Source organism: Lepidochelys olivacea, assembly GCF_965140295.1.
Source record: "Lepidochelys olivacea isolate rLepOli2 genome assembly, chromosome: 16".
NCBI lineage: Eukaryota > Metazoa > Chordata > Testudines > Cheloniidae > Lepidochelys > Lepidochelys olivacea.
In genome coordinates this window covers 24059630-24084213 of record NC_140426.1, presented here as the reverse complement: position 1 = coordinate 24084213, position 24584 = coordinate 24059630, and the positions used below count along the sequence as shown (strand labels likewise).

The following is a 24584-nucleotide window of genomic DNA, read 5'->3' as shown; positions in this document are numbered from 1 at the left end:
CAGTCATGGGGCAGCTGGGAAGTTTGTCCCCATGGGAGCTGGGGCTCCGCATGCAGCAGACGGCAACTCTCTCAAGGGGAGCGAGGGGTCAGCGCCGGGCTCCGCAGAACCGCCTGGGCGCCCCGGGACCTGGCGAAGGTCTGAGCGCGGCCGTGGCGCACCGGCCAATCCGCTGTCCCAGCTCCCCAGTGACACGTAGGGCTTCAGCCTGCTCCCACGGAAGCTTTGCCGCTGGCTTCCAGAGGAGCGGGCTCTGGTGCGCGCTGTCCCCACTCCTTTGGCCCGTGCCCTGCGGTTTAACCCTGGCCCCATGGGACTGGCCCGGCGGAGAGCAGGAAGATGGGGCAGCGCAATGGCAAGGCGCACAGGGGAGGATCCCTCTTCCAGAGCCAGGCTTTGGGGGTATTAATCACAGGGCAGGGTGTGGCTCCGGGGTTCTGCTGCTCGGTCCCGTTAGATCCCAGCAGAAGCCCCACGCAGCGGAGGAATGGGACCCCCGAGGGGCGCTGGGGACTCCCTGGCTGACTGCTTTGGGGTGCTTTCTCCGCAGTCCCAGTCTGACGGAGAGACGCTGCCCAGCACCCTGGATAAGGAAGATGTCCGCTCGGCTCCCAGCACCCCATCCACCCCGTCCGTCTGCTCCCCGCCTTCCTCCTCCTCCTCTTCCTCCATCCCCTCCGCCGGCAAGAACGTCTGCTCCAGCTGCGGCCTGGAGATCCTGGACCGGTACCTCCTCAAGGTGAGCGCCGGGCAGGGCGGAATGGGGCCCAGCTAGGACGGGCCGGTTTGGGGGCCCTGCCTTGGGAGCGGGGACCAGTTGGGCGGCCGAAGGGACTTGCCGGGGGTCCATGCCTGGCCCCAAGCCCAGCTCACACAGGCCCTTTGTCTGTCCCAGGTGAACAACCTGATCTGGCACGTACGCTGCCTGGAGTGCTCGGTGTGCCGGGCCCCCCTGCGCCTGCAGAGCAGCTGCTACATCAAGAACAAGGAGATCTTCTGTAAGATGGACTATTTCAGGTAGGAGACCTGCTCCGCGCCGAGCCCGGCTGGCCGTGGCACTCCGGGTCCAGCTCTGAATCCGGGCATCTGGCGCCCTTCGGCAGTTTGTGCCTTTACAGGGCAGATTCGGTTTGCGGACTCGCTGTGTAAACGGGGCCTGGTGCGTAGGGCCGGTTCGTCCTTAGCCGGAGTAGCAAAGGGCCCAGTCCGGGATTGGTGGTCGTTTCCCTGGAAAGCAGGCTGGTCACCGCTGGGCTCCCTCCCTCGGGCCCAGGTCTGGTCCCTAGGTAAGCGAGGACCTTTTCCTGATCTGTCATGAGGGCTCGATTTAAAGGGCGCTGCAGCCCAGGGTCTAGGCGAGGCTCCCAGGACCAGGCCTAGGGGGAGGATGAGGACTTGCCTGGGACAAGCCCGCTTGAGTCTGGAGTTGTAGGGTGTGCGGCCCACTGTCACTAGCGCAGGAGCTAGAGGGAGAAGCGGCAGATTCTGCTAGTGCCACCTGAATAAATCCGGAGTGACTCTGCTAAAGTCGCTCCGGTGACTCCGGATTCCCCCTCGTGTGAACGAGCCCGGGATTCTGCTCTCAATGCTTTAGCCGCAGGACTGGCTCCAGGGGCGTGGTCCTGTTGGGACAGTTTCACCTGCAACCCAAACCTATGACTGCAGGGGCAGCCAGTGGGCCCGAGGCACCTGCAGCTCCCAGAGACACTGGGCCGGGTGGGGCGTGTCCCCGTGGCCCCCTCTCCTGCCAGGCCGTGGAAATTAGAAACTTCTCCCGAACTCCCTCCAGACTCCGGACCTTGTCCGGAAGGGGATTTTTCTCCTGCCGCAAGGAGGGGCCTGCGCTAATTACTGCAAAACCCCAAGGGAGCGGCACAAGTCTCCGCTAAGGAAGAGACCAGGTCGTCGGCTTCCTTGGACTAAATGCTGGCGGGTGTGTCCCGGCCCGCTGTCCTGGGTCCAGGCTGGCCCCTCTAGTCCCCGCGGGGCGGTTCGGCGGGTTCGCAGCAGGGCGAAGCGCCCAGCCGCCTGGCAGAGGCCTCTTTCTGAGTGTCCCAGGAAGGGATGGACGAGGAGGGTGTATAAGGACAGGCCGACCCCTCCTCCCCCGCCACGACCGCCACCACCCGACCAGTGTAAACGCTGCCTCGCTGTGCGATCGAAGCGCGAGGAGATCCCAAGGTCAGGCGAGTTACAGACCAGCCGCCGCAAAAAGCCGGGTGTCCCGGGCCGAGGCAGAGCTAGGCCTCCCGGCCCCGGGCAGGTGAATCCGGTACAGAACCGGAGCGGTCCGCCAAGAGCATCCCGCTCTCCTAGCCCAGAGGCCAGACTAAACCCGGGGGAGGAGACAGGGCAGCGGGTAGCCGAGCAGTCGAGGGGATCTGCCCCCTGCAGGGAACCCATCCCCGCTGCGGGGAGAGGCACCGTCGCTTGGTTAGAACCAGCCTCTCCAAAGCTGGTGCCTTCCTCCGTCTGGGGGACGTTGCCCGGCGCCCCTTGGCCCTGCAGCCAGCGGGAGAGCCCCTGGGCTGGCCCTGGCGGCAGGGATTAGCCCGGCGTTGGGGCCGGGTCCCCTTCGCGGGGCCGGCCGGACCGGGCTCCTTAGGAAGCCAGGTAGGGGATCGCATCTGCCGGGCGGGGGTAGAGGCCCGGCCATGCTGGCTGCCCTGCTCGCGCTAGCTCAGGGCTGGAGTCTCCCGACTCTTAATTCGTGGGATTGCCCCGGGGTCGCTCCCCGGCGGGCTGGGTTTGTCGATGGTTTCATGCCGCCGCCGCCGCCTTCTCTCCCCGGCAGACCTACGAGATCGCAGGAATGCGGCGAGGATCTGCACCGGCTCTAGCCCCCTGCGCCCCCGGCTGCAGGGCAGACAAGGGGTAAATTCGGAGCAGGATGTATCCGGCCCGGACAATGCTCCCTGGGGGGAGAGCCGGGGCGGGAGCCGGCCCCGTGAAAGCGCGCGGGGCTCCCGGTGCAGGGGCGCCGGGAGAGGTCCCCTGTGCTGGCCCCGGTAGCTCAGCGCCCCGGGACCTTGGGGCGCGGAGCGCAGCGACGGGCTGGTCTTAATAAGAGCAGGAGCCAGCCCGCCTCGCTCGCGCTCGGCTCCGGGTCAAGCTGCAGCCACCCGCAAGGTCAGCGGCGCGTCCCTGGGCAGGTACCGGGTGTATTTACCGACCGGAGTGTAGCCCCAGAACTAGGCGCGCTGCAGGCAGGCAGAGAGACCAGGCCCGAGCCCCGAGGAGCTCGCTGTACAGCGGTGCCGGCTCACCGGGGGCCAGACCCAGCCAGAGACCCGGGCTGCTCTGCTCATCCCGGGCCAGGCGGGCGGCGCGGCCTTTCTGCCCTGCAGCGCATAGGGGTCTGGCCGCTCCCTGGGCAGGGTGCTCTCCGGGGCAGCCCCCGGCCCTGGCTCTGCTTCAGCGGCTCCGTGCAGTCGCTACAGGAGATGACGGGGGAGAAGAGGTGCCCAAAGGCCCGGGTGGGGAGGACCTGGGCGGAGCCCCACAGCGCTGGGCTGAGCTGCCGCTGCCTGACGCCTGTGTTGGATACACACGCCGTGCTGTCCTTAAAGCCCCGGCTCCGGGAGGCTGGGGATTAGAGGCGTGTCTCCGTTTTAAAGGGAAGTTTCCAGCCTCGCGGTTGTGGCGGGAAGTTCGGCAATGTCCCCCCGCGGGCTCCGGCGCCAGAGGCGAACGCCAGGCACCCAGCCCCTCTTTTGTTCTGCAACCCTCCCGCGTCGGGAGCTGATTCAGATTTGTTTAAAACTACTCCAGGCTGGCTGCAGGGGGGAGGGGGGGTCTGGCTGGGGAGGACTTTAGCTGGAGCTCCTGAACTTAAGACTGCAATGCGATCAACTGACTCAAGCAATGGTCTCAAGTTGCAGTGGGGGAGGTCTAAGTTGGATATTAGGAAACACTATTTCACTAGGAGGGTGGTGAAGCACTGGAATGCGTTACCTAGGGAGGTGATGGAATCTCCTTCCTTAGAGGTTTCTAAGGCCAGACTTGCCAAAGCCCTGGCTGGGATGATTTAGTGGGGGATTGGTCCTGCTTTGAGCAGGGGGTTGGACTAGATGACCTCCTGAGGTCCCTTCCAACCCTGGTAGTCTATGATTCTATGACTGGGGGTTGGGGTGCATGGATCTCCTGTCCCTGCTAAGCGGACCTCTTTCTGTCTCTCTAAGGGCCTTCCCCAGCCTTTGCAACCTGTGCACCTCTCTCACTCCCATCCCACTTCTTCTGTCTGGGGGTGTGTCTTTGCAGCCTTTCCTGGCAGCCTTGAAGGAGCTGCCCTTATCCTGGGACACACTCCGGATCTCTCTCTCCCCCTTGTTTATCGTTCAGGGCCTTGCTAGCAGCAAATCATCAGAAACCCAAACTTCTAAATTATGAAGAAATTCTCGTGCATAATCCTGGCTCTCAGAGGCCCACTGGCCAGGTTCCTTAGCTGTACCAGTCACAAGGAATCAGAGAGAGAACACACCCCACCCGCCCCCCGATATTTGCGCGGGTTGATTGTTACTGGCTTCTATTTCTCTCATTGTATGAACTGGAGTTGCATAGGGCGAGAATTTAAAAAAAACAACCATTAAAGGGGTTAGCTCGATTCATGCCGCCTCTTGTCTCTGTTGGGGGGGGGGGTTGAAAGGGGTTAGGATAGTATTTATTGTCCCCGCCTTTGCAAAAGAAGATTAATTGCAATATTTAAATAGACTCCATTTTAGGGCAATCCTAACTTCTGTGTTACAGTCCTCAAACATCCTAGAACATCTTTGATGTTACGTTAAACACCCAAACAAGCCCACAGCCGGCGGATCGGGGTTTAAAGCCAGACCCGTTTTAGGAAAACACTCTCTGCTCGCAGACTCCGCTTACAAGGAGTGAGATCCCCAACTGGGAGAGCGGCGTTTTTACACTAAAATCGAATCGAAGTGCACCAGCGACTGAAGGCAGCCCAGCAAGTGGGGGAGTGAGGACGGGGGTCCTCCGATCAGTGAGCATGTCCAGACCCTCAGCTGGGTTTTGGAGTTGATGCAAGCGCCTCGCTCTGCATTTCCCCCCCTTTCAGCTTGGCCAGCCCAAAGTTGTTTGCCCCAGGGGGACGGGGAAATCCAAGGCAGGAAATGAGAATGACCTTGTACAAGAGCCGCACACAAAATCATAGCGTCCTGGCGTGTTGGGAGAGGGGCCGGCGATGTGTGCTTAGCGGTGGCAGCTAGGAGCTGGGATGGCGTATAACTGGGGCTGTTTGTCTTTTACAAAGCGATCTTGCAGCGGGGAAGAGCCTTGTAACTGGGCTGGCTCTGGGGGAAACAATGAAACGTGGTGGTATTGTACATGCCGAAAGTGCTTTTTATTCCAGTGGTCTCCAAGAAAGTCGTAAACTGTGGCCCCGGTCCCGCCAACTCTCGAGTGTGGGATGAACTTTACTCGTCCCTTTGAAATCGGTGGGGTTACTGACCTACATGCCCACGGCTCCTCTCAAACGCAGCCACCTCTGGGGAGCCGGCTAGCTTGGCAGCCAGGTGATAACCAACGTGTTGAATGACAACGGTGGGAGGAGAAGTTTTGGTCAGAGACCTGAGCGAGATCCTTCTCTTGTGATGAGTGCCTGGGCTATTTAATGTCCAAATCCAGACAGACATAATTTGTCAGGTCTCCTCTGAAAGGTGTCCGGGGGTAGATGGTGTGTAGAAAACAAGTTATTTTGGCATCTGCATCCGATGAAGTGAGCTGTAGCTCAGGAAAGCTTATGCTCAAATAAATTGGTTAGTCTCTAAGGTGCCACAAGTCCTCCTTTTCTTTTTGAGGATACAGACTAACACGGCTGCTCCTCTGAAATTTGGCATCTGTGTTTTTCATTTACTTCCCTACCATGATTCTGTGGACCACTGGGGAGTGTTGGCGGCCCGGGGTGCCTGGCCTCGCCTGCGGCTGATTGTTTCTCGGATTCTGGTAGAGCTGCGGCTCGGCCTTTGTGTGACTTACACGGGACAGAGAAGTCAGCAGCGACCGTGTCTGGCACGGTGCAGTGTGTGGTGTGTGTTCCCCTTGGAAATATTGGGGCTCTGATTCGGAACCCCTCCCTCAGGGCGGCCTGACTCGTGTGAGCCAGAGCTGCAGGAGTGGGACGCTCTCTGGGTAGAAGGCAGGGGACTCCAGAGATGTGTGAGAGCTTTAACCATGAATATTCAAGAACTTAAATTTTGTGCATGTCTATCGTGAGTCTGGTTTCGTTCAGCCTCCGAGCGCTGCGGCAGCAAGTTATGGCTGAGGGTTTGACTGCAGCTAGAGGGTTTTCCCCTTCAGCTCCTTGGTTTGACAGTTTAGTGGAGGCAGTTAACACGCTTGTGCAGGCTAGTCTGGACACTCCGGCTTCACGTGTTTGTGGCTTTACCCTGGGCTGATCCTGAGGGCCCCTTCATTCCCGGCCCTCCCGAGGCAGGGAACTGGGCTGAAATGCCTCCCAGCCCCAGGGGAATACTTCGGGCCCCGTGGGGAGGATCCGCTCCGCTGTTTCTGATGAACTAATGTTCCGATGCGCTTTGTTTAACGCAGACCATTCCAGAGGGTTCATGTACAAAGAATCCATCTGGGCCTCTGTTGCACGGGGGGTTGCAGCTCCGGGACTGAGAGGTTTGCGGAGAACTAGCGCTATTCTAACCGTGGGGAGGGGACTCGGAACTTGTACAGAGCCATGCGGGGCGGGGGAGACAGTGCGGTGAGTCGCAAGGCCCCGTGCTCCCTGGCTCGAAGCGTGTCCCTTGTAAACCCTGTGTATCGTTTGTGCCCTGGGCCACACGCTGCAGGAGCGGCGGGATGGAGAGAGGGATTTTCGAAGGGGGCTCAGCATTGGCCTGACTGCGCTCCGCTGAAAGGCAATGGCAAAGCTCCCCTTGCCTTCAGTGGGGGCTGATTGAGGTCCCCAAGGAGTACTTGGGGACATCCCACGCGGAAGGTGCAATCAAACTGCAGAGCCTCCCCGGGGCCTGTTTCCCAAGAAACCCCTACTGCCCGAGGTGAATCTCTGCCGGGGGTTACCTGTCCAGGAGGGGTTTCTAAGAAGGCCTATTCTCGTGCTGTCCCCTGAAATCTGTTCCCCGGGCTCATGGATGCAGCTGAGCTGGGGTCTCTCCAGGAGTGGCTGTGTAACAGGGAGTATTAACCGTGGTGTCCCGGCCAAGCCCCGGCTCTGAGAATTACATTTCACCGCCCCAACCCCCCGCCCCGCAAGTGTCAAGTGGATCAGGCATTCTTCTCCCTTTCCTGTCGGGACGGGTGTGTAATTCCGTGCAGCTGGGAAGCAGCTGCTGCGTCCCGCTCGGAGGTAGCTGCATTTCAGTGGGGAAGAAAGTGACTCCCGCCTATGGCTAATTTATATCCGTTCAAGATTGTAAAGTGCTGGGGGATCCCTCCGGCTCCGAGGCAGGACCGAGCGAGGCACCTCAGAGGGAGGTGGGCCATGTGCTGCTTTGCACGGCTCCCCCAGAAGGGCTCTCCGCCCAGGCTTGACACGTGGAGTCACCCCCTGTTTTCAGAGACTGCCCCACTAGCCTGAGCGTAACGCTGCTCGGCCTCTCTCCCGCGCCTGTCCGCCGCCTTTGGCAGCCAGCTCGGGGGCTCCTGCGGGTTCACACCAGACCCTTGCTTGGGTGAGCGGGAGGTGCTGGCTTCTCCCCCCGCGTCAGCAGAGGGTCCATGCCCTGGCCTGCGGCGAGCGTGTGGGAGCTGCCAAGCCCAGGCCCTGGGCGCTCGGAGTCGGCCCGGGGGCAGGAATTCTGTTTGGTGCGTCCTGGCCACATTCCCGCTCGCAGAGCTGCAGCCCTTGTGCCTCGATTCCCCCCGCCGCTGGATGCGGAGTTCATCCCTCTGCCCCCGACTGCCGGGCGTGTCGCTACGTGCTGTCACACGCCCGAGCCTGCCCCCTCCGCATCCCTGCCCTTTGCGTGGCGCGGGTGGCTGGCGGGCTGTGGCGCGCTTTGGGATCCTTGGCTGGCGGGGGGTGAGCGCTAGAGAGCTGCCGGATATTACCCGTCCCCCAGGCGGAATGCAGGGTATCCCGCTGCGGAGAGGTTGTCTGAGATCTGAGGAGGGGAAGGTCCCCTTGGTGGCCGGAGCGGCGCAGGGGACGCGCACTGGATGTAGCTTCTGGCGCACGGGCAGGGCCAGGTTACAACGGGCATTGGCTGGCAGGGCCAGTTGGGTATTGAGCGGGCAGCAGCAGGGACAGCTCTTTGAAATGGGCTGTCCCAGGGGGCCAGGGGAGGGCGGCTCCGATACCCAGACCATGGGCTTGATCGCAGCCGGTGGCAGGGTTTGTTGACACTTGGGGTGCCTGGCTTCATGACCTTCCGTGAGGGGCTGAGAGCAGAAGGGGGGGGGTTGCGGGACTGTGCAGGAGCCGGAGGCGGGCACGAGTCGTGTGCACGGCGCTGCGCAGGCCAATCAGTTAACCAGAACTTGCCATCCAAACTAGACGGGGCCTAAGCCGGCGTGTGCGGGGTGAGCGGATGGGGAGGAAGCGCTTAACTCCAGGAGATCGGCTGATTCTTGCAGTCAGACCTTGTTAGTTCCTCTGGGGATGTTACGGCCTTGTGGTACCAGCGCGGAGAGCGAGTATTGGGCGTTCAGAGGCAGCGCTAGTCCGCAACCAGGGACCCTGGCTGGGGCTGTCGGAGGGACCCGAGATTCCCGCGTGGGCTGTCGCTTTGCTGCTTCGGCGACCGAATTTGTAGTGACACGTCTTGCAGCTTTAGTGTGTGTGTGTGTGTGTGTGAGACTCTCTCACACACACAGAGTCAGGGTGCAGCCTAGCCACCCCCACCCAGATCAGGGCCCCAGTGTGCCAGGCGCTGTACGGACACTCGGAGATCTAATTTCTGTCCCGAAGAGTTTACAGTGTGACTAGACCAGACAGACAAAGGGGCGAGGAAGTCGCAGGGAAGCGGACGGAACAGTCCTGCTGCAAATTGCGGGCAAACCGCCTGCTGGTGCCATGACTTTGTTGTTTGATTGTTTGGCAGTTTGGGTGCCATGGTGAAAAGGGGGTGGACTAAACAAGCCACTGCTCAGGTGACGCCGCAGTCACTCCCTTTCCGCCTGCCCCGGTCACTGTGCGGTGTGAATGCTTCGCTCACTTTACCATTTCAATGATAGGGCGCGGTTGGTTTTTGGGCCTGCCGAGCCTGCGAAATCTGGGTCCTTTCTGGTCTGACCATGGCCGTGTTTTCCAGCCTGAGGCTCTAGCTCCCGGTTCTAGGGACAATTCAATGCCCGCAGGACTAAAGTTTCTTCTCCAGTGAGCAGAAGGGACCGTGACTAAGCCCCGAGTCGGGGCCGTTTGCACAGTCGCCTGCGAACAGCAGAGCCGCACCCGCTGTCATTGCTTTGAATAAAACGCGCAAACCTGCTGTCCACAGTCTCGCAGCTCCGCAGCCTAGCGGCAATCGGCCCCGGGGCCAGGCTCCGTTGCTCTGGCTCGCTGGTTAGCCAGCGGGGGAATAATGGAGTTCCTCACCTGGGGCTCGCCTTGGCTCGCTAGCGATGGGGGCCCCGCCGGTTTGGGAGGGCGGGTTGCTGCGGGAGCAGGACTCCGGGAGCGGAGGGATGGGTTTTGCGCAAACTGCGAAGCCCCGGAGCTGCGGCTTGTGGGGCCGGCTCTTGCCTCCGGCCAAGGCGCTTTAGAGGGTCCCGGGGGGGCTCGCTGGACAGACCGAAAACCCAGGCGAGCTGGGGGAGCAGGTTGGTGCCAGCCCGTGCCCGGGGGGGGGTCGTGGCGCGGTTGCCCAGCTGAGTTCGTTACTGCGCCCAGTCACGTCGACCCCCCCAGGCCCCATAGCCGCTGGGCTGGGCGGGGGGGCTCAATCTCGTTTTTCGCTCCTGCAGCCGGGCTGGGGCTTTGCAGGAAGTTGGTTTCCCTCAAGCTGCGTTGGCCCCAGCAGGAGGCGATTAACAGCGAAGAGCGGGGGGCGGGTATGGTCTTGGGGGGACCCTGGCGCTATTAATGGAATAAATATTCCTGCCAGTAAGGAAGAAACTCGTGTGTGTAACGAGTTTCATATGTGCGTGAGGTATGTGCCATTTACCTGGATTTAATGTAAACGCGCCCATGTTATTTCACACACCCAACCGATCTACGTAGAAATTAATTGTATAATTAACATTAAATATAAATTGGGGGCGTGTGATTACTCAGAGATCTCCTAACACGTTTGCGTTTTAATGGGGGGGGGTGTGTCCCTCACCCACATTCGTTCTGCACACGTGCTGTGTATATTTGTGCGAGACACACGCACACCTCACACCGGCGTGTTATGTGCCATGACCGGTGTGTGGGTTGATAGTGTGGCAGCAATCAGAGCCCCCCCCCCGGTCCGTGTGTGTCCATACACAGGGAGGGCGGAAGGTGTGCATAGAGCCGGGGTGTCTGTAGGGCCGCTGCTCCGCGCTGGGTTCCCTGCGCCGGATTCTTTGCCGTGTGGACAGGGAGCCGAGCTGGAGCGCGAAGCCGGCCGGGCCGGAGTTTCGCGCAGTCACTGCGTTTTAAAATACTGCTCAGCAGGTGCCTGCGCTTCCCGGCTGCTCCCCGCACATCCCCGGGCCAGCTGCAAACGTGGCAGCAATTAGAGCCAGGTCGAATCACCCCCCCCCCCAAAGCAATTCCTCCCCCACCCCCCGCAGGGCACCAAGCTGCGAATCTCTCCCGGCCGCTCCGCACCCAGCCCTGGCCGTGCAGCGCCGGACGCAGCGTCCATCCCAACGCACCTGAGCTCCGCCAACAGCGACCCGGACACTGCCCAGCCTTGCCGCTGGGACCTGCCCTTCTCGGCCCGCCCGGCTGCTCTGATCCCGGCTCCGACCCTGTGCCAGCCTGGCCCAGCAGACAGGGCAATCTTGGCTCCATTGGAAGACAAACATCCCGCGGGCCAGGGCTCCAGCCAGGGTGCCCGGGGCAGCTGCCAGCCTGGCTGGTTTCTCGTGTCCGTGAGATCAGTGGGGTCGTGTCCGGGCTGGGCCGAGATGGGGCACCCCATCGAGCCAGCCGCACCTCTGGGTCCCTTCCCTGGGGGAGAAACGGGTCCCCCCCCCCCCGCTGGAATTCAGCGTTAGAGCCTGCGGGACTTGGTGTCGGTGCTGCTGGGCTAGACACAACCCGAGAGCGGGCAGCGGCCCTGGCCAGGGGCTAGCCGGGCTAAGGCAGGTCACATCGGGTGCTGGGAAACACCTTTAACAGACAGCCCGTTTCCCGGTCCCTCCCAGGAGCAACGGAGTGTGTCTGGCCGGCCACGCACCGGACTTCGATTGTGCCAGAGATTCCTATTGCAAAACCCAGTGCCAATGACTTGACAAGAGACGCGTTTTTAGTTTGCCCCTGGTCGGACATGCCTCCTGCAAGTGCAGCTGTAGCTGGTGTGTTACCCCCCCGCGCTCTCCCAGGGATTTGAGGGGAATGAGGAGTTTAGTTCGGAGCAGCATCGTTGTCTACAGCGCCAGATTGCTGCGCCCGTTCACACCGCGCTGGGAGAGCCGGCCTCCCCCACCCCGGAGGTGGTTAACTCCGCTCGGTGATTTCTCTCAGCCCTGTGACTCATGGACATGGCTCTCAATCCCAATGGGAAGTCAATGGCAATACGGGCTCTGCGGGATTAAAGTGACAGTAAAGCGAAGTGGAACTGGACAACGGTGGAGATCCGATTCCTGGCGTCCCGCGGCTTGTTTCAGGTGCGAGAAGGTGGCTCCGAGACTTGAGGATCCGAGTTTCTGGGGGGCTCTGCGGTGTTCCGCGCAGGGCATTCAGCAGGGCTTTGGCACGGGCGTGCGAGCTGGTGCACTTTGGTGACCACACGCTTGTTCACAAGCAGGTGCCCAGTAGCCGAGCAGGCGTCACTTCAGGGGTCATTAGGGTTCCTTACAGCTCCCACCTCCTCTTCCTTGAGTTAGAAGAAGAAGAAAATCAAGAGGACCCTGGTTCAGGCCAGGCGTGTCGTCCAGCTTTCTGGTTAACAACCGAGGCGCTCAGCGGGCGGAGGGCATTGAAGGTGCTTTCCGAAGGTGGGGTTTGATTTAAACGTGTCCGTTTCATTTTTAAAAAAGTTTTGGCCCAAGGTTGGATTTTTTTTGAAACCTCTGTTGGTTGGCGACCGAAAACGGAAACGTTTTTTAATTTTTAAAACCAAAAGCTTTGAATTTTTTTTTTAATGAACAAGTTCGGTTTCCAGCTGTTGAAAACAAAACAGAAAACAAAACAAAACAAAAACAAAAAAACCCAATTGTTTTTGTTTTGTTTTTTACAAGAAGCAGAATATTTTGGCAGAAAATAATTTTTTCACAATACAATGGTTCCCGATTGAAAACACTCCGCGGATCGCTAGTCGCACGATTTCAGCGGGCTCCAGCGACCGGGTTTGCTGGCTCTACAAGGCGCAAGGCTAGTGGAAGGGGTTGGGTTGGGTTTGTAAGGAAGGCAAAGTTCTCTCCTTTTTACGGAGCCAGTTCACGGTACCGTTACGACCCCCACCAGCCACAGGCCCGGGAACCAGAAAATGAAAAGGCCCCGAAAACGAAAGTGAGCAAATCCGATCCGGTTTCATTGCACAGACGGCCCGGAACCGGCGGTGCAAACGAAAGGGAAGGATCCGAGTGGGGAGCTCTCCCGGTCTGTTCGTCAGGGAGCTGGAGAGGGCTGGGGCCGGGCTTCGTACGCCAGGAAGGGGCGGAAAAGGGTTTCTGTAGGCGGCTGAGCACCTGCTGAATTAATCGTTTTAACGCTGCTGAGATGTAAATTGTCTTGTGAATGTGTGTGAGGTTGCCTAGGGCTTTGGATAGGCGGCTCCGCGGTTATTTTAAACGTCCAGATAAATAATAATCTGCGATCTTTTACCAGAGGCGAGAATTACCTTATTAAACAGGAGTTTTCTGTTGGTGAGGTTTTCACACACAAATAATGATTCCCAGGGGGTTAGCAGTTGAATTCTGTGTTTCTTCACTATTCGTGTGTTTTGGCAAATGGTGTGTGCGTCCACTGGCAGCCACTTCTTCAAAGCAAAGAGCACTAGTGTCCCCAAACGCTGAAACATCCGCAAATATATAATTGAATTGAATTAGATAATAAATACATTCTTCTTATTAATTATACTTAGCAAAGAACCAGGTTTTGGGTGACTTGCTGGGAACATAGCAGCCCAACGCCTCATTAACAGACAAATCTCTTTGTTACGTTTTTACCAGTAACTCTGGGGAGTCTGAGTCTTTCACTAAGCAAAATAACTTTATTATTAGCCCTTTAAAAACATTTAATTTCAATAGTTTTGATTTTTCCTGACTGTATGGTACCCGGCAAAGGAGGGCAAATGATCTATTCTGGGTTTTTCTAGACTAGGAAAATATGTGGTGGTGTTAAAACGGCTCAGCCAGCACATTTAAAATCCCATGTTTAAACCCCATTTTGCACCCCGGTGGTTGCCACCCTTTAAAATGGCTTAGCTGGCTGGGGGCAGCCCTGCTCCGGGGCGGCTCCCCGCAGAGATGACATGTCAGATTGCACGTTGGTCTGCAGCCACCTCTGTACCTGGGGGTGTGAGCTCAGAACAGGGGGATCGCCACATTGCACGTTGCTGTATCTACAGCTGTCTCCTTTAAACACAGGTCTTTGCATTTCATATTTTCCTCATTTGCTCCAGGGGAAGCATTTTTTTTTAAAGCCATGATAGATGAGCACGGGACTGGGGAATGCATTTCCGAATGTAGCACACGTTTGTCTTTATCAGACTAGAAGAAATTCCCATAGGAGCGAAGTGGAGGGAGACAGAAACCAGCCTTGTTTGTTGGTTTAGCCATGTTCAGTCTCTGGCTCCCGGCTGGATGCAGCTCCCTTCTGCTAGGGTGGAAGGATGTGCCTCCCCCTCCCCACAGGCTGAATGTATCATTTCAACGGCACACATTGATTTGAACCTGGCCTGCCCTTTGTGTGGCCAGCCCAGCTGTTGGAATAATGGCAAACAGGCACCTGCAGAAATGCCAGCTGATAATTCTCAGCCCTGCAGAGAATTGCATCCCTTTGCCCAAAAGCAGGGAGCTAAGCAGGCCCTCAGCTAATGGTGATAGGTGCAGTGTAAACACTTGGAGAGATGCTGCTACGTTGTTGAGTGTGGCCTGTAAATACCTAGCGAGAGAGGGGACAAGAGCTTCTCTTCTGCTTGGGATGTCCCTGTTACAGTAAACAGAGATCACGTTAAGATGACGTGTTCTGGTCACCCCCAGCCTCCCCTTGCCTCACTTAGGTGAGGACACGTGGCAAGACAGCCCATTTCCTCCCTGTGAGCAATGCACCGGCTGCCTCATCGGCATTTCCCTGCAAAATTGTTCCCTTTTCCTGTGTCTTGTCAATTGATTGCATGTAGTGACCCGGGGGCTAATTCTTCAGGATCAAAACTGGACTATACAGCATTGAGCAGAATGCTCTGTTCTGAGGGCATGATGCCTCTGCATGGGCCTGAGTCCATTGGCCATGATTTTATACACACCCAGCTGTGCTGGACGGTCCCCGCTGCAGCTGGCAGCCTGCCTTCCCAAGGAGCATGGTGCCATGCGACAGCCAGCAGGAACAGAGGGGTCAGGAGCTCGTCCATGAGCATCTGATGCGGGTCTCTGAGGGCCATTCCAAGCTGAGAAAGCAAAATGGCTGTCAGGAGAGGGGGAACATGGAGTCAGGAGCGCTGGTTCCAGCTCCTAGGCAGACCTGGGGGCATCTCCTCTAGCAAGGGGGGCTAACTCTCCTTCCTGCCTCTCCGGAGTGTTGAATGAATGGCTGCGAAGGGCTGGGAGCCCCTCCGGGGAAGGGCAATGTGCGGGTATAACTGGTAACCATTTGTTCTTCCCGGCCAGGAGTTAAGGGCTCCCATCCCTGTGACTCGGGCCTTGAGGTGGAATCGCTCAGAGAATAGAAGCAGGCCCCTGCAGCCAAGAAAAATGAGGTTTTCTTCTGTGATTTGGGGTAGAAGTTGGACTAAGAAGGTGGTTCAGATGGAGCCTGCTGCATATTGTTTGTGCTGCGGAGCAAGCCCTGGGAGGTTGGCCCCACACCCCGCAGCGGAGCCGTGGCTAGCAATCTTCGGACTTCGGTCACGTGTAAAATGCATGAGGTGGTCTCAGCCTAATCCCTACAGTCGCTGTTGCCATCACAATGTTTGGCACAGTTCAGAGTCTCTAGGGCATGTGAGGGTCCCCGAACGAGATGCAGGATTCAGGTGCTTTGCCAGTCAGGGAGGACTGGTCTTAAACTGTAGGTTGGTCTAGAAATGCCCTGTCTGAGGCAAATGGCTGGGTTGCACCAGAGCTTCTGGAGGCCAGGACTGAGGCACCTTCAGCAGATAGCAGCAGGGTGAGGGAAAGGTCCCAGAATGGATCACGGCAGCCAGGAATGCCGTGTTCTACTGATGGCTCTGCACACTGAGGCCTGGGCAGCTCTCTTTAATCTCCTTTCCCTGTCTGCACAATGGGGTAACAATCTTGCTGGCCTCCCAGGGGGCTGTGAGAATTAGTAAACAAGACGGTGTTGGGAGAAACTGGCCCAGACATCTTAAAGCGCTGTGGCAGGGTTGTGTAATAGAGTGCGGAGAGCCGGCTGGGAAAAGGAGGCTCTACATGGAGTTTGCACTTTCCTATTGCCAGATCTTGCATCCACCTTTGCAAAGCCCAAGATGAGCTTTGGGAACATCACTGCTGTCTAGCTCCTGTTAGCTGTGGTGGTCAGCCAGCCACAAACCACGTGCTGCTGGACCCAACCCAGCAGCTCTTACACACAGTAAGAGACCATCGGAGCCAGTGCTGCTACATGGCAGGGGGTGAGGAGACACAGGACTGAGACTGTAATCAGAAGGATATGAGCTTTTGCCTGGGAAAGCCTCCAGCTTTGTATCTTTCACCTCCTCTTCTAGCATGTCCATGGCTGCCCATCTCCTCTCCAAGGGGCTGGCACGAATCCCATGCAGCAGTGGTTATATAATGCTTGGCATTCTCCGCCTTACGGCACATGCTGTACGGGACGTTCCTGGAGCAGCGATTACAGCCAAGTCCCCTTTTCTGGCTCTCCCAGAGCCCAGGCGGTAACAGGACAATGCCCAGAGGATTTTGTTCTATTTTATTTTCATTCCACTGTTTACAGCAAGGATCTAGTAAAGAAGATCAGAAAGCACCTTGTCCTTGGGGCTGCCGCAGCGCCAGAGGTACAGGCCTGCTGGCATTTCCCGTAGCAGCCTGTTTGGCTGGCTGGCAACGTCCACGCCGCGTGAGAGTTGGTGATTTGGCCTCAGCCCCAGCAAGGGGTTTTTTACACACACGACTTAGTGCTGGTGTCAGACTCACAGCCCGGTATCCAGAGACCAGGTTCAGCACAGAGAGTGACAGAGCGAGTTTCCTCTCCTGCCATCATGCGACAGCCCTGTTCTCAGGCGACCCCGCTCAAGGCGGAGGAGGGGAGTACAGCCTCCATGGCCCACTCCATTCTGCCCCTTCCTGCTGGGGCTGCCCCACGGGAATGTGCTGGGTGTTGTGGGCTCGTTTGTTGGGAGCTAGACTGAAACCGCCAACTCATTCCACGTAGGCGACTGAACGCCAATCATTTCTGGTTACTTCTGACCACAGCCATGACGGGTGACCTGGAGGGGAAAGGCCTCCTATTCCATTACTAATTTCCAGAACCATTCAGATCCCAAGGGTGCTGGATTTCTAATAGCAGACAAAAAAAGCCCAAACAGTTTTTCCTATTGTTCCGGAATGCAGCTTCTCCAAGGCTAGGGATTTTTACAGGGGCTTTGATGCACTGTAAACTTCCCTCTCTCAGTATTTGGGGGGGGGAGGGGGGGACTTTTTTTTTTTAAAGGCTCTGATTTGGTTTAGAAATGTAGCTGCATGGCCTTTGCAGAGGGGTATGCTGGTGTATGGATTTGGCCCTCCTTGACGTAAGTGCATGGGAAGAAGGGACTGTAACTAGCCAGCCCTTTGAAGGTGTGAGGGTCTGTCAATCTGTTGAGCAGTCCCCGTCACTCCCCAATAGCTGAGTGCCTGGCAGAGCGCTGGAGTCCGGTATGGAAAGTTCATTTAAACGTCTAAACCCTGTTCCCTCACCACGGAAGTGCCTGAGAGTTTTGCCATCTGTTGTCACTTTACATGACAAACAACATGAGGGAATGAATGCATGGGCTCTGTGGGCTCCAAATAATCATGGCTACTAGCTGCACACAGCATGTGAAGTCTGGCTGCGAATACACATGGGAGCTCTGGCAGGCTTCTAAACAAACCTAGAACACAGTGAGCACCACTGAGGGCTCTCAAACTATACAAAGGGATACTACCCTATTCTGATATGCTACACCGTCAGTCTTGGTGGCAACAGGATTGGGCCTACAGACTGCATTAAATCACTGAAAGATTGCATGAGCCTCGTCGGTAAATAACAGCCAGACATTTCTGTACCCCATATTTGTACCCAGTATCCAGTCTGCTTTTGTCAAGTTAGTATTAAGGTGGGATGGGGAGAAGCAGGGCTGTGGTGAGCAAGGAATGTCACAATCAAACCTCTCCTAAATTTCGGCTGGGGGTCAGAAAAAGCCAGCAGATCTGTGGAAAAGTCCAAGGGGCCCGATCCTGTTGCTACTGAAATCGGTGGCAAACTCTCCTTGAGTTTAGTGGGTGCAGGGTTGAGCCTTTGGTTTTCTTCTCTGAGCTGCAGTTTCCCGGAGTTGCACCATTACACCAGGTGGTCTTTAAGCTTCAGCAGCTGGGCAGAGCAGGGGAGGTAACTGATTGGATAGTTGCCTGAATTTCAAATGGTAACGCCTCCCAGTGCATAGGGAATTCAGGCTCTGTCACTGGCCTGGAGCAAGTTCCTTTAGCACCCCTTGTCTCAGTTTCCCATGTGTGAAATGGGATAATGAAACTCTCCTGGCTTTATGAAGTGCTTTGTGCGCTCTGGAGGAGAAGTGTGATTAGATGGGCTAAGACTTTTGGCATTACAGAGTGTTATTAATTGGCTTAAGCTTGACCCTTCCCCTTATTTCTCGACAGTTTAGTGTGTAAGCTTGTTTACGTAGCACATTGTTCCAAGTAATCCAAGTTGCAGGAATGATCTGTAGTTCTGAATAGAAAAAAATTAACACAGTTCTTTTGTTTGTGCTTTTATATAAACTGTAAACTGACTTCTTGCCAGCCAATGTTCCCAGCTGAAGTACGTGAGCTAGATCTCTGTGCAACTTCAGCGTAAAGTGTCCTCTCTTGGCAGCCTACTTGTTTTTTTTCTGGTCAGCTATGGTCAGACTCGGAAATTTAGACATTTCTATTCCTCCCATATAGTTTCGTAATTAGTAATTTGAATAGATGCTAGTCTTGTCCCATCTAACTAGCCCAGTGTCTCTACCCTAGCTCTGCAGGTATTCATGCACTGAGAACCTGCATCTGCTTTTACTAACGCCGGTGTAAATTGGAACGAACTCCACCACAGTGGGTGGAGTCGCTCCAGAGAGTGCGATGAGCTTGTGGGCCATTAGAATACTTGGAAATAATGCGTTAGCCAGCACAGAGTGTGAAAGGTTGTTTGGGCAGGGTTGGATTTGCAATGTGCAGGTGATGGGTGGTGAGTCTGGGGTAGCTCTGTGAGGGTTGTAGTTAAATTAACAATCGGTTTATATCATACGGCTGAAATGGTTGAAATTGCTCTGAGCCATGAGATGAGTCTGGAAACATGAAGGGTTTGCAAGTGTCTTATGGTTTTTTGTTTCCCAAAAATCTTTGGGAATAAAAATTGATCCAATAATAAAACAGATCCCAGATTAAGACCAGAAGAGTGGTCAGACTGGTTCAGACCAATGGTCCATCTAGCCCAGTAGCCCGTCTTCCAACTTTGGGCAGTGCCAGATGCTTCAGAGAGCATGAACAGAACAGGGCAATTTTGAATGATCCATCCCCTGTTGTCCAGACCCAGCCTCTGGCAGTCAAAAGTTTAGGGACACCCAAAACATGAGGTTGGATCCCTGACCACCTTGCTATTAGCCATTGATGGACCTGTCCTCCAGGAATTTATCTGTGAAGAAATGTGTGTGAAGAAATACTTCCTTATGTTTGTTTGAAACCTGCTGCCTGTGAATTTCATCGGGTGACCCCTGGTTCTTGTGTTATGTGAAGGGGTAAATAACACTTCCCTGTTCACTTTCCCCATCCCAGTCATGATTTTAGAGGCTGCTATCGTATTCCCCCCGAGTCGTCTCTTTTCTAAGCTGAACGGTCCCAGTTGTTTTAATCTCTCCTCATGTGGATATTTTCTGGTTTATTATCTGTCCCTTTCCTAATTGTTCCTAACATTGTTTGCTTTTTTGACTGCCGCTACACACTGAGCAGATGTTTTCAGATTGTTGAACAAAACTGAAAGGAAGTTTGAGCTATGCAGATGTATGAGACTGAGAATTGACATACACACAAAGCAATGTATTCTGCACCTTCTTGGCCCTTTGTAGCTGGTAGACTGGTAGCAAAAGCGCTTGGCTCAGCTCGGGCATGGCTAACCTGCCACATTTAAATATTGAAAAATGGGAACCGCAATAGCAGAACACACAAGCAGTTCATTTGATGCCGGATCTCCACTGGGGTTATAATGCAGGGATTTAGATGGCCCATCTAGTCTTGTATCCTTTGTCTCCTGCTGATGCTTTAGGCAAAGGCAACAAAACTCACCCCAATAATATCTCTAGACTGTATATGAAGGAAACATTATCTGATATGAGAATAATTTCAGGACTGACATTAACTCTGTTGTCACAAAGAATAGTCTGTTCCATCATTTCATTGCTGCTGGGTTTTTTTTTTTTTTTTTTTGGTTTTTGCACTTTGTTAAAGAACTATAAACATGCATTTAAAAGAAAAAAAATCAGAAGGAAAATGCAAACTGGACTTCACCGAGCTGGATTTAATGGTCCCCCAACAGTCTCCTGTTCTCTGGGGAGTTGAATGGGACATTTGTATATTAAGGATTTCACATTGATTCTCTCTTGTAAACTATAGAACCCTTTGCAAGCAACAGAGACTTGCACCCCTCAGGCATTATGGATGTCAATGGACGTTCTGGGTTCTGCATAAACCGAAGAATAGTCCTAGACGTACAGCCCAGAACACAGGGCACTTGGGGAACTTTTGTTGCCTTTTCAAGGACATCACATGAAATGACATTTTTGGCATACGTTAATCAACCGACTTTCTTCCTCTATCAGTGAAAAGACTTTTATTTATAAATTAAAAAAAAGCAAATGATGTATATAATATTTGAAAAAAAATGGTTCCGTTCACTGGAATGGGGAAAACGGCTCTAATAAATATCTAGGGCTGGCTGGAATATAATAATTCCATGTAGCTACAATTTTTGAGATTTCAAAATGTTGTTGTTTCAGTGCAGACCTTCTGAAATTTTTCAAGAGAGACAGACTCCAGAAAAGCCAGTAGTTGGAGCACTCAACTGGGATGTGGGAGACCCAGGGTTAAGTCTCCCACACCCCAGATGAGTGTCACGACCACTAGGCAATATGACTATTCTGGGCTCTCTTTCTCCCCCTCCCCACCACAGGAATTCCATCTTGAGCCTGGGAAACCTTCCCAAGGAAACTTTAGCCCAAACGGATAAATTTTTTTGAAACATTTCAGTTTCAATAAAACCGGCTTATTTAGAAGGAAAAAAGTTGTCAACTATTTTTTTGACCAGCTTTACACATTTCCCATCCTAATGTCACATTGACAAAGACCAAAATAAAAAGCCCACAGACTTGAAAGATGATTCATTTAACCACGTTACCTCAACTGCTTGTTTATGAATTTATCATCTGTTAGGCAATTGCCACAGATGGACTTTCAACTCTTATCCAAATGCCTGATCCAAAACCAGAGGTGGATCTTTCAGTTGATTTCAGTGGGCTTTCGATCAGACCTTTAATGCTATTTCTCTTCTGAGAAAAATTGTTCTTCTTAACCTCTGAGGATAGGACAAGAAGCAATGGGCTTAAATTGCAGCAAGGGGGGTTTAGGTTGGACATTAGGAAAAACTTCCTAACTGTCAGGGTGGTTAAGCACTGGAATAAATTGCCTAGGGAGGTTGTGGAATCTCCATTGTTGGAGATTTTAAAGAGCAGGTTAGACAAATGCTTGTCAGGGATGGTCTAGATAATACTTATTCCTGCCATGAATGCAGGGGACTGGACTAGATGACCTCTTGAGGTCCTTTCCAGTCCTATGATTCTGCCTCTGAGTCTCTGACCCCAAGAAACCTATTGAGGTCACTACCTTGCCTGGCCCTTTTGCTTGGCTTTCTCAGGGCTGGAACTTTCTAAATCTCACTAAACTGTTTGGATCTAATAATTTGAAGTGTTTCCTGAGACTGCCTCTCACCGGAGCCTGTGTGATAGTGTGCAGGATGGGTGACATCCGGGCCCGACTGGAGCCGTGGGCAACCCCCTGTGACTTCCATGGGGTCAGCATTTCACCGTGGTGGTGGTGGGGGGGGGAAGGTATTTTCCAAAACACTCTGCTTCATTCCCATTTATTTAAATGAGAGCAGAGTTGGGCCAACACCGAATGCTTTGGGAATCCCCTGCTCCCAGCAGGTGGTACAGACTATTCTGAATGCCAGATGCATTTGCCCTACTCGATCCCCCGGGACAGGGCTCTCAAAGCCTCCAACATTCCACCTCCTCTAGCTTCTGAGCTCCTTTCTTTGCAGTGAATGTGCTGAAAGGTGCTGGCTTGGCACCTGGGGGATAAAGGACTCGCTCCCAGAACAGGGGTGGCCCAGGCAGTACCATAAATGCTGCCCCTCACGGGCAGTGCACCTAACCCTGACCGGGGGGGAGAATTCATTCTCCGTGGCTCATCCCTGGCCTCTCAGCTGAGATGGCCAGTGTCCGTGGTGGACCTCTTCTCCTGGGGAGGGGGCTGAGATTTCTCGTGAATTCTTAACAGATGAATACACGTGGGGTTCTCTCCTCTCTACTAATGGCTGTGGGACCCCAAAACAAATCTATCTGCTGGACCTTTGCTTTGGTTGGTTGGCTTAATGCAGCATGAACGGTTATTAGCTCAAGGATTTCTCTGACCCTGTTGCCCGTGGCGTCTGGGCGCGCCCGTGGCACAGTGCTGAGTGATAAGGCCTATGTCAGCGGTGAGACAATGTGGGGGAGGGAATATCTTTCATTGGACCAACTTCTGTAGGGGAGAGAGACAAGCCTTCGAGCTACAGAGTTCTTCTTCAGGTCTGGCCTGGGTAAGCTCTCAGGCTTGTCTCTCTCCCCCACAGAAGTTGGCCCAATAAAAGGTATTGCACCTCCCCCCACCTTGTCCTGGGACTGTCACGGTGACAATAACGCTGCACACAGCTAGGTAAGTGGTGTTCACTCCAGTCCGTGTGCAGCTGGCCTGTATTTAGAGCCATCCCTTCGCAACAATCCAGGGAGGCAGTAAGACACTGACCAGGAGTCAAGAGCCATGCCGCTAACCTCCTGTGTGCAAGTCAGCTGGCTTCTCTGGGCATCGCTTTCCGCTCCCACCCTTCCTCTGGTTTGTTTAGAGCACGAGTTCTCTGAGGGAAGGACTGTCTCTGAGCCTGTGTCTGTGTGGCCTGCCCCACTGATGCTGGTGGGGCGTCATACAGATGAATGACAATCACGGTGCGGCAGCCTGTCTTAGTTCTCACCCTTTCTCTCTGTGTTTGTTTTTTTTTTCCAGTCGATTTGGTACAAAGTGTGCCCGCTGCGGCAGGCAGATCTATGCCAGCGACTGGGTAAGGAGAGCCCGCGGCAATGCCTACCATCTTGCCTGCTTTGCCTGCTTCTCCTGTAAAAGGCAGCTGTCTACTGGCGAGGAGTTTGGCCTGGTGGAAGAGAAAGTGCTGTGCCGGATTCACTATGACACAATGATAGAGAACCTCAAGCGAGCAGCTGAAAATGGTATGCAGACCCTCCGGGATACTCGCTGGCACTGCTCTCTCCTGAGAATGTCACCCTCCATGTTAGTAGAATGGCCGAATAAGCGGATTTTCCCCGCCTTCCCCTCCTGTTCCTTTACTAGGTAACTAAGCCATGGTGCTAGCCCATCTCTGTGTGCATTGATGCTAGGGCCAGTTCAAACAGCCCACTGCTGGACCCCCTGGGAGCGGGGGGTGCTGCTGGACCCCCTGGCTTGAAGTGGTTTCCCTCATATACAGGCTTTGCAGTTTGGTTCATTGGCTCTCAGCACCCCCACTATACAAATTGTTCCAGCAACCCTGGCTGGATGAGGCTTACCTAGAAAGCTGGGCAGTCCAGATGGCAGCAAACACCAACCTCATCATCCCTGGTGGGCAAGTTCTCTGTGGGCAAAATTCCACCCTCAGATGCGTCCGGAATGGACGGGGGCCTGTGTGTGCCCCAGGGCAGAGTTTGAGCCTTTGCTTTAGAGCCCTGGTGTTTTCCAGTTTCTGCAGAGACGTGCCCACAGTCTCCACAGGGTTAAACCTCCCACTGGGGTGGCATGGCCAATTTAACCTATTTGTTTCCCACTCGCCTTGCTAGTTTCTGTACCCCCGGCAGCGCTGAGCTCCATGCAGCTGCTGCTGCTCTGGGTGAGAAGTGGCCGCCCCTTGCGAACAGCCGCCCCATGCTGTCTGCTGCCTCTTCTCCTGCCTTGGAGCCTCCCACTGCTGCCGCTTTTCCCAACTGCCCTGGGGCTCTATCTGTGTGTAGGTGACGTGTCTAGGTGCCACCCGGGAGCAAAACAAGCCCTTTGTTCTCCTCCTCCCTGGCCTTCCAATAGGAGGCCCGAGGCAGACGTTTCCCTAGGCTACCAGGAGCCCAGCAGGATCCAAAGTGGTGACTGAGGTCCTGGAAGAGCCTTGAGGGGCCTAATCTGGCAAAGATTTCGTGGTAGCACTAGGCAGGGGGGAGGGGTGGTGCTGTCATTCTCTCAGCTCTGCTGCCCCCAAACGCACGGGAGGGCCTGGGCGCCGAGAGTTCTCTCTCAAGGAAATGGAGGCCCCGCTCTTGGCTTTGATTGGATGCGTTGTTGCTTGGGTTTGCTGGTCTCCCGTTGTAGCACGCGGGGCAGGAAGCAGTAGGGATTTTGAGTCGGTGAGTCATAAATCTAGAAGATGGGAAACCTGGCAGTCAGACCAAACATTCCCCTCATTTTCCACTGGCCCTGCCCTCCCACGGATCCTGCCACTTCCCAGTTGTGCTGGACTGTGCGCTGACCTTCCCCTTACTGTAAGCACAATTGGAGAGCGAGACAGCAAGGATCTGGTTTCTCAATCAAGTCCCACACCTCTCAGGGAGCAGCAGAGGTCAAATGCAAAACGGAGCAGCTCCCTTCCCCTTGAACTAATTCCAGCTCCCTCTTCCTGAGTGGCAACATTCAAATGGACACAGAAAGAACCCAACTGGCTGAGCTAATCGAACACAGGGCAGTGCGGGGCTGGACTGCACTCAGGGCTGGAGAGTGCTGGTGTTTATATTTTATACCAATAAAATACAGTAAGAACTGGCTGCTGGAAATGAACAAGGCAGCTGGACTGTGAGATGCCGGGG

At 55.0% G+C, this 24584-nt stretch overlaps 1 protein-coding gene across 3 annotated transcripts in view; it reads left to right on the top strand.

The window, feature by feature from the left end:
* The window catches only part of LHX6 (LIM homeobox 6), a gene marked incomplete at its 3' end in the record, with an annotated part of 41779 nt that overhangs the window by 1793 nt on the left and 15402 nt on the right, over positions 1-24584 (top strand). For all 3 annotated transcript variants that reach the window (XM_084649868.1, XM_084649869.1, XM_084649867.1), the window contains exons 3-5: positions 551-739; positions 896-1017; positions 22750-22970. In XM_084649868.1, coding sequence (XP_084505994.1) covers positions 551-739; positions 896-1017; positions 22750-22970 — 532 coding nt within the window. The remainder of the gene's footprint in view (positions 1-550; positions 740-895; positions 1018-22749; positions 22971-24584) is intronic.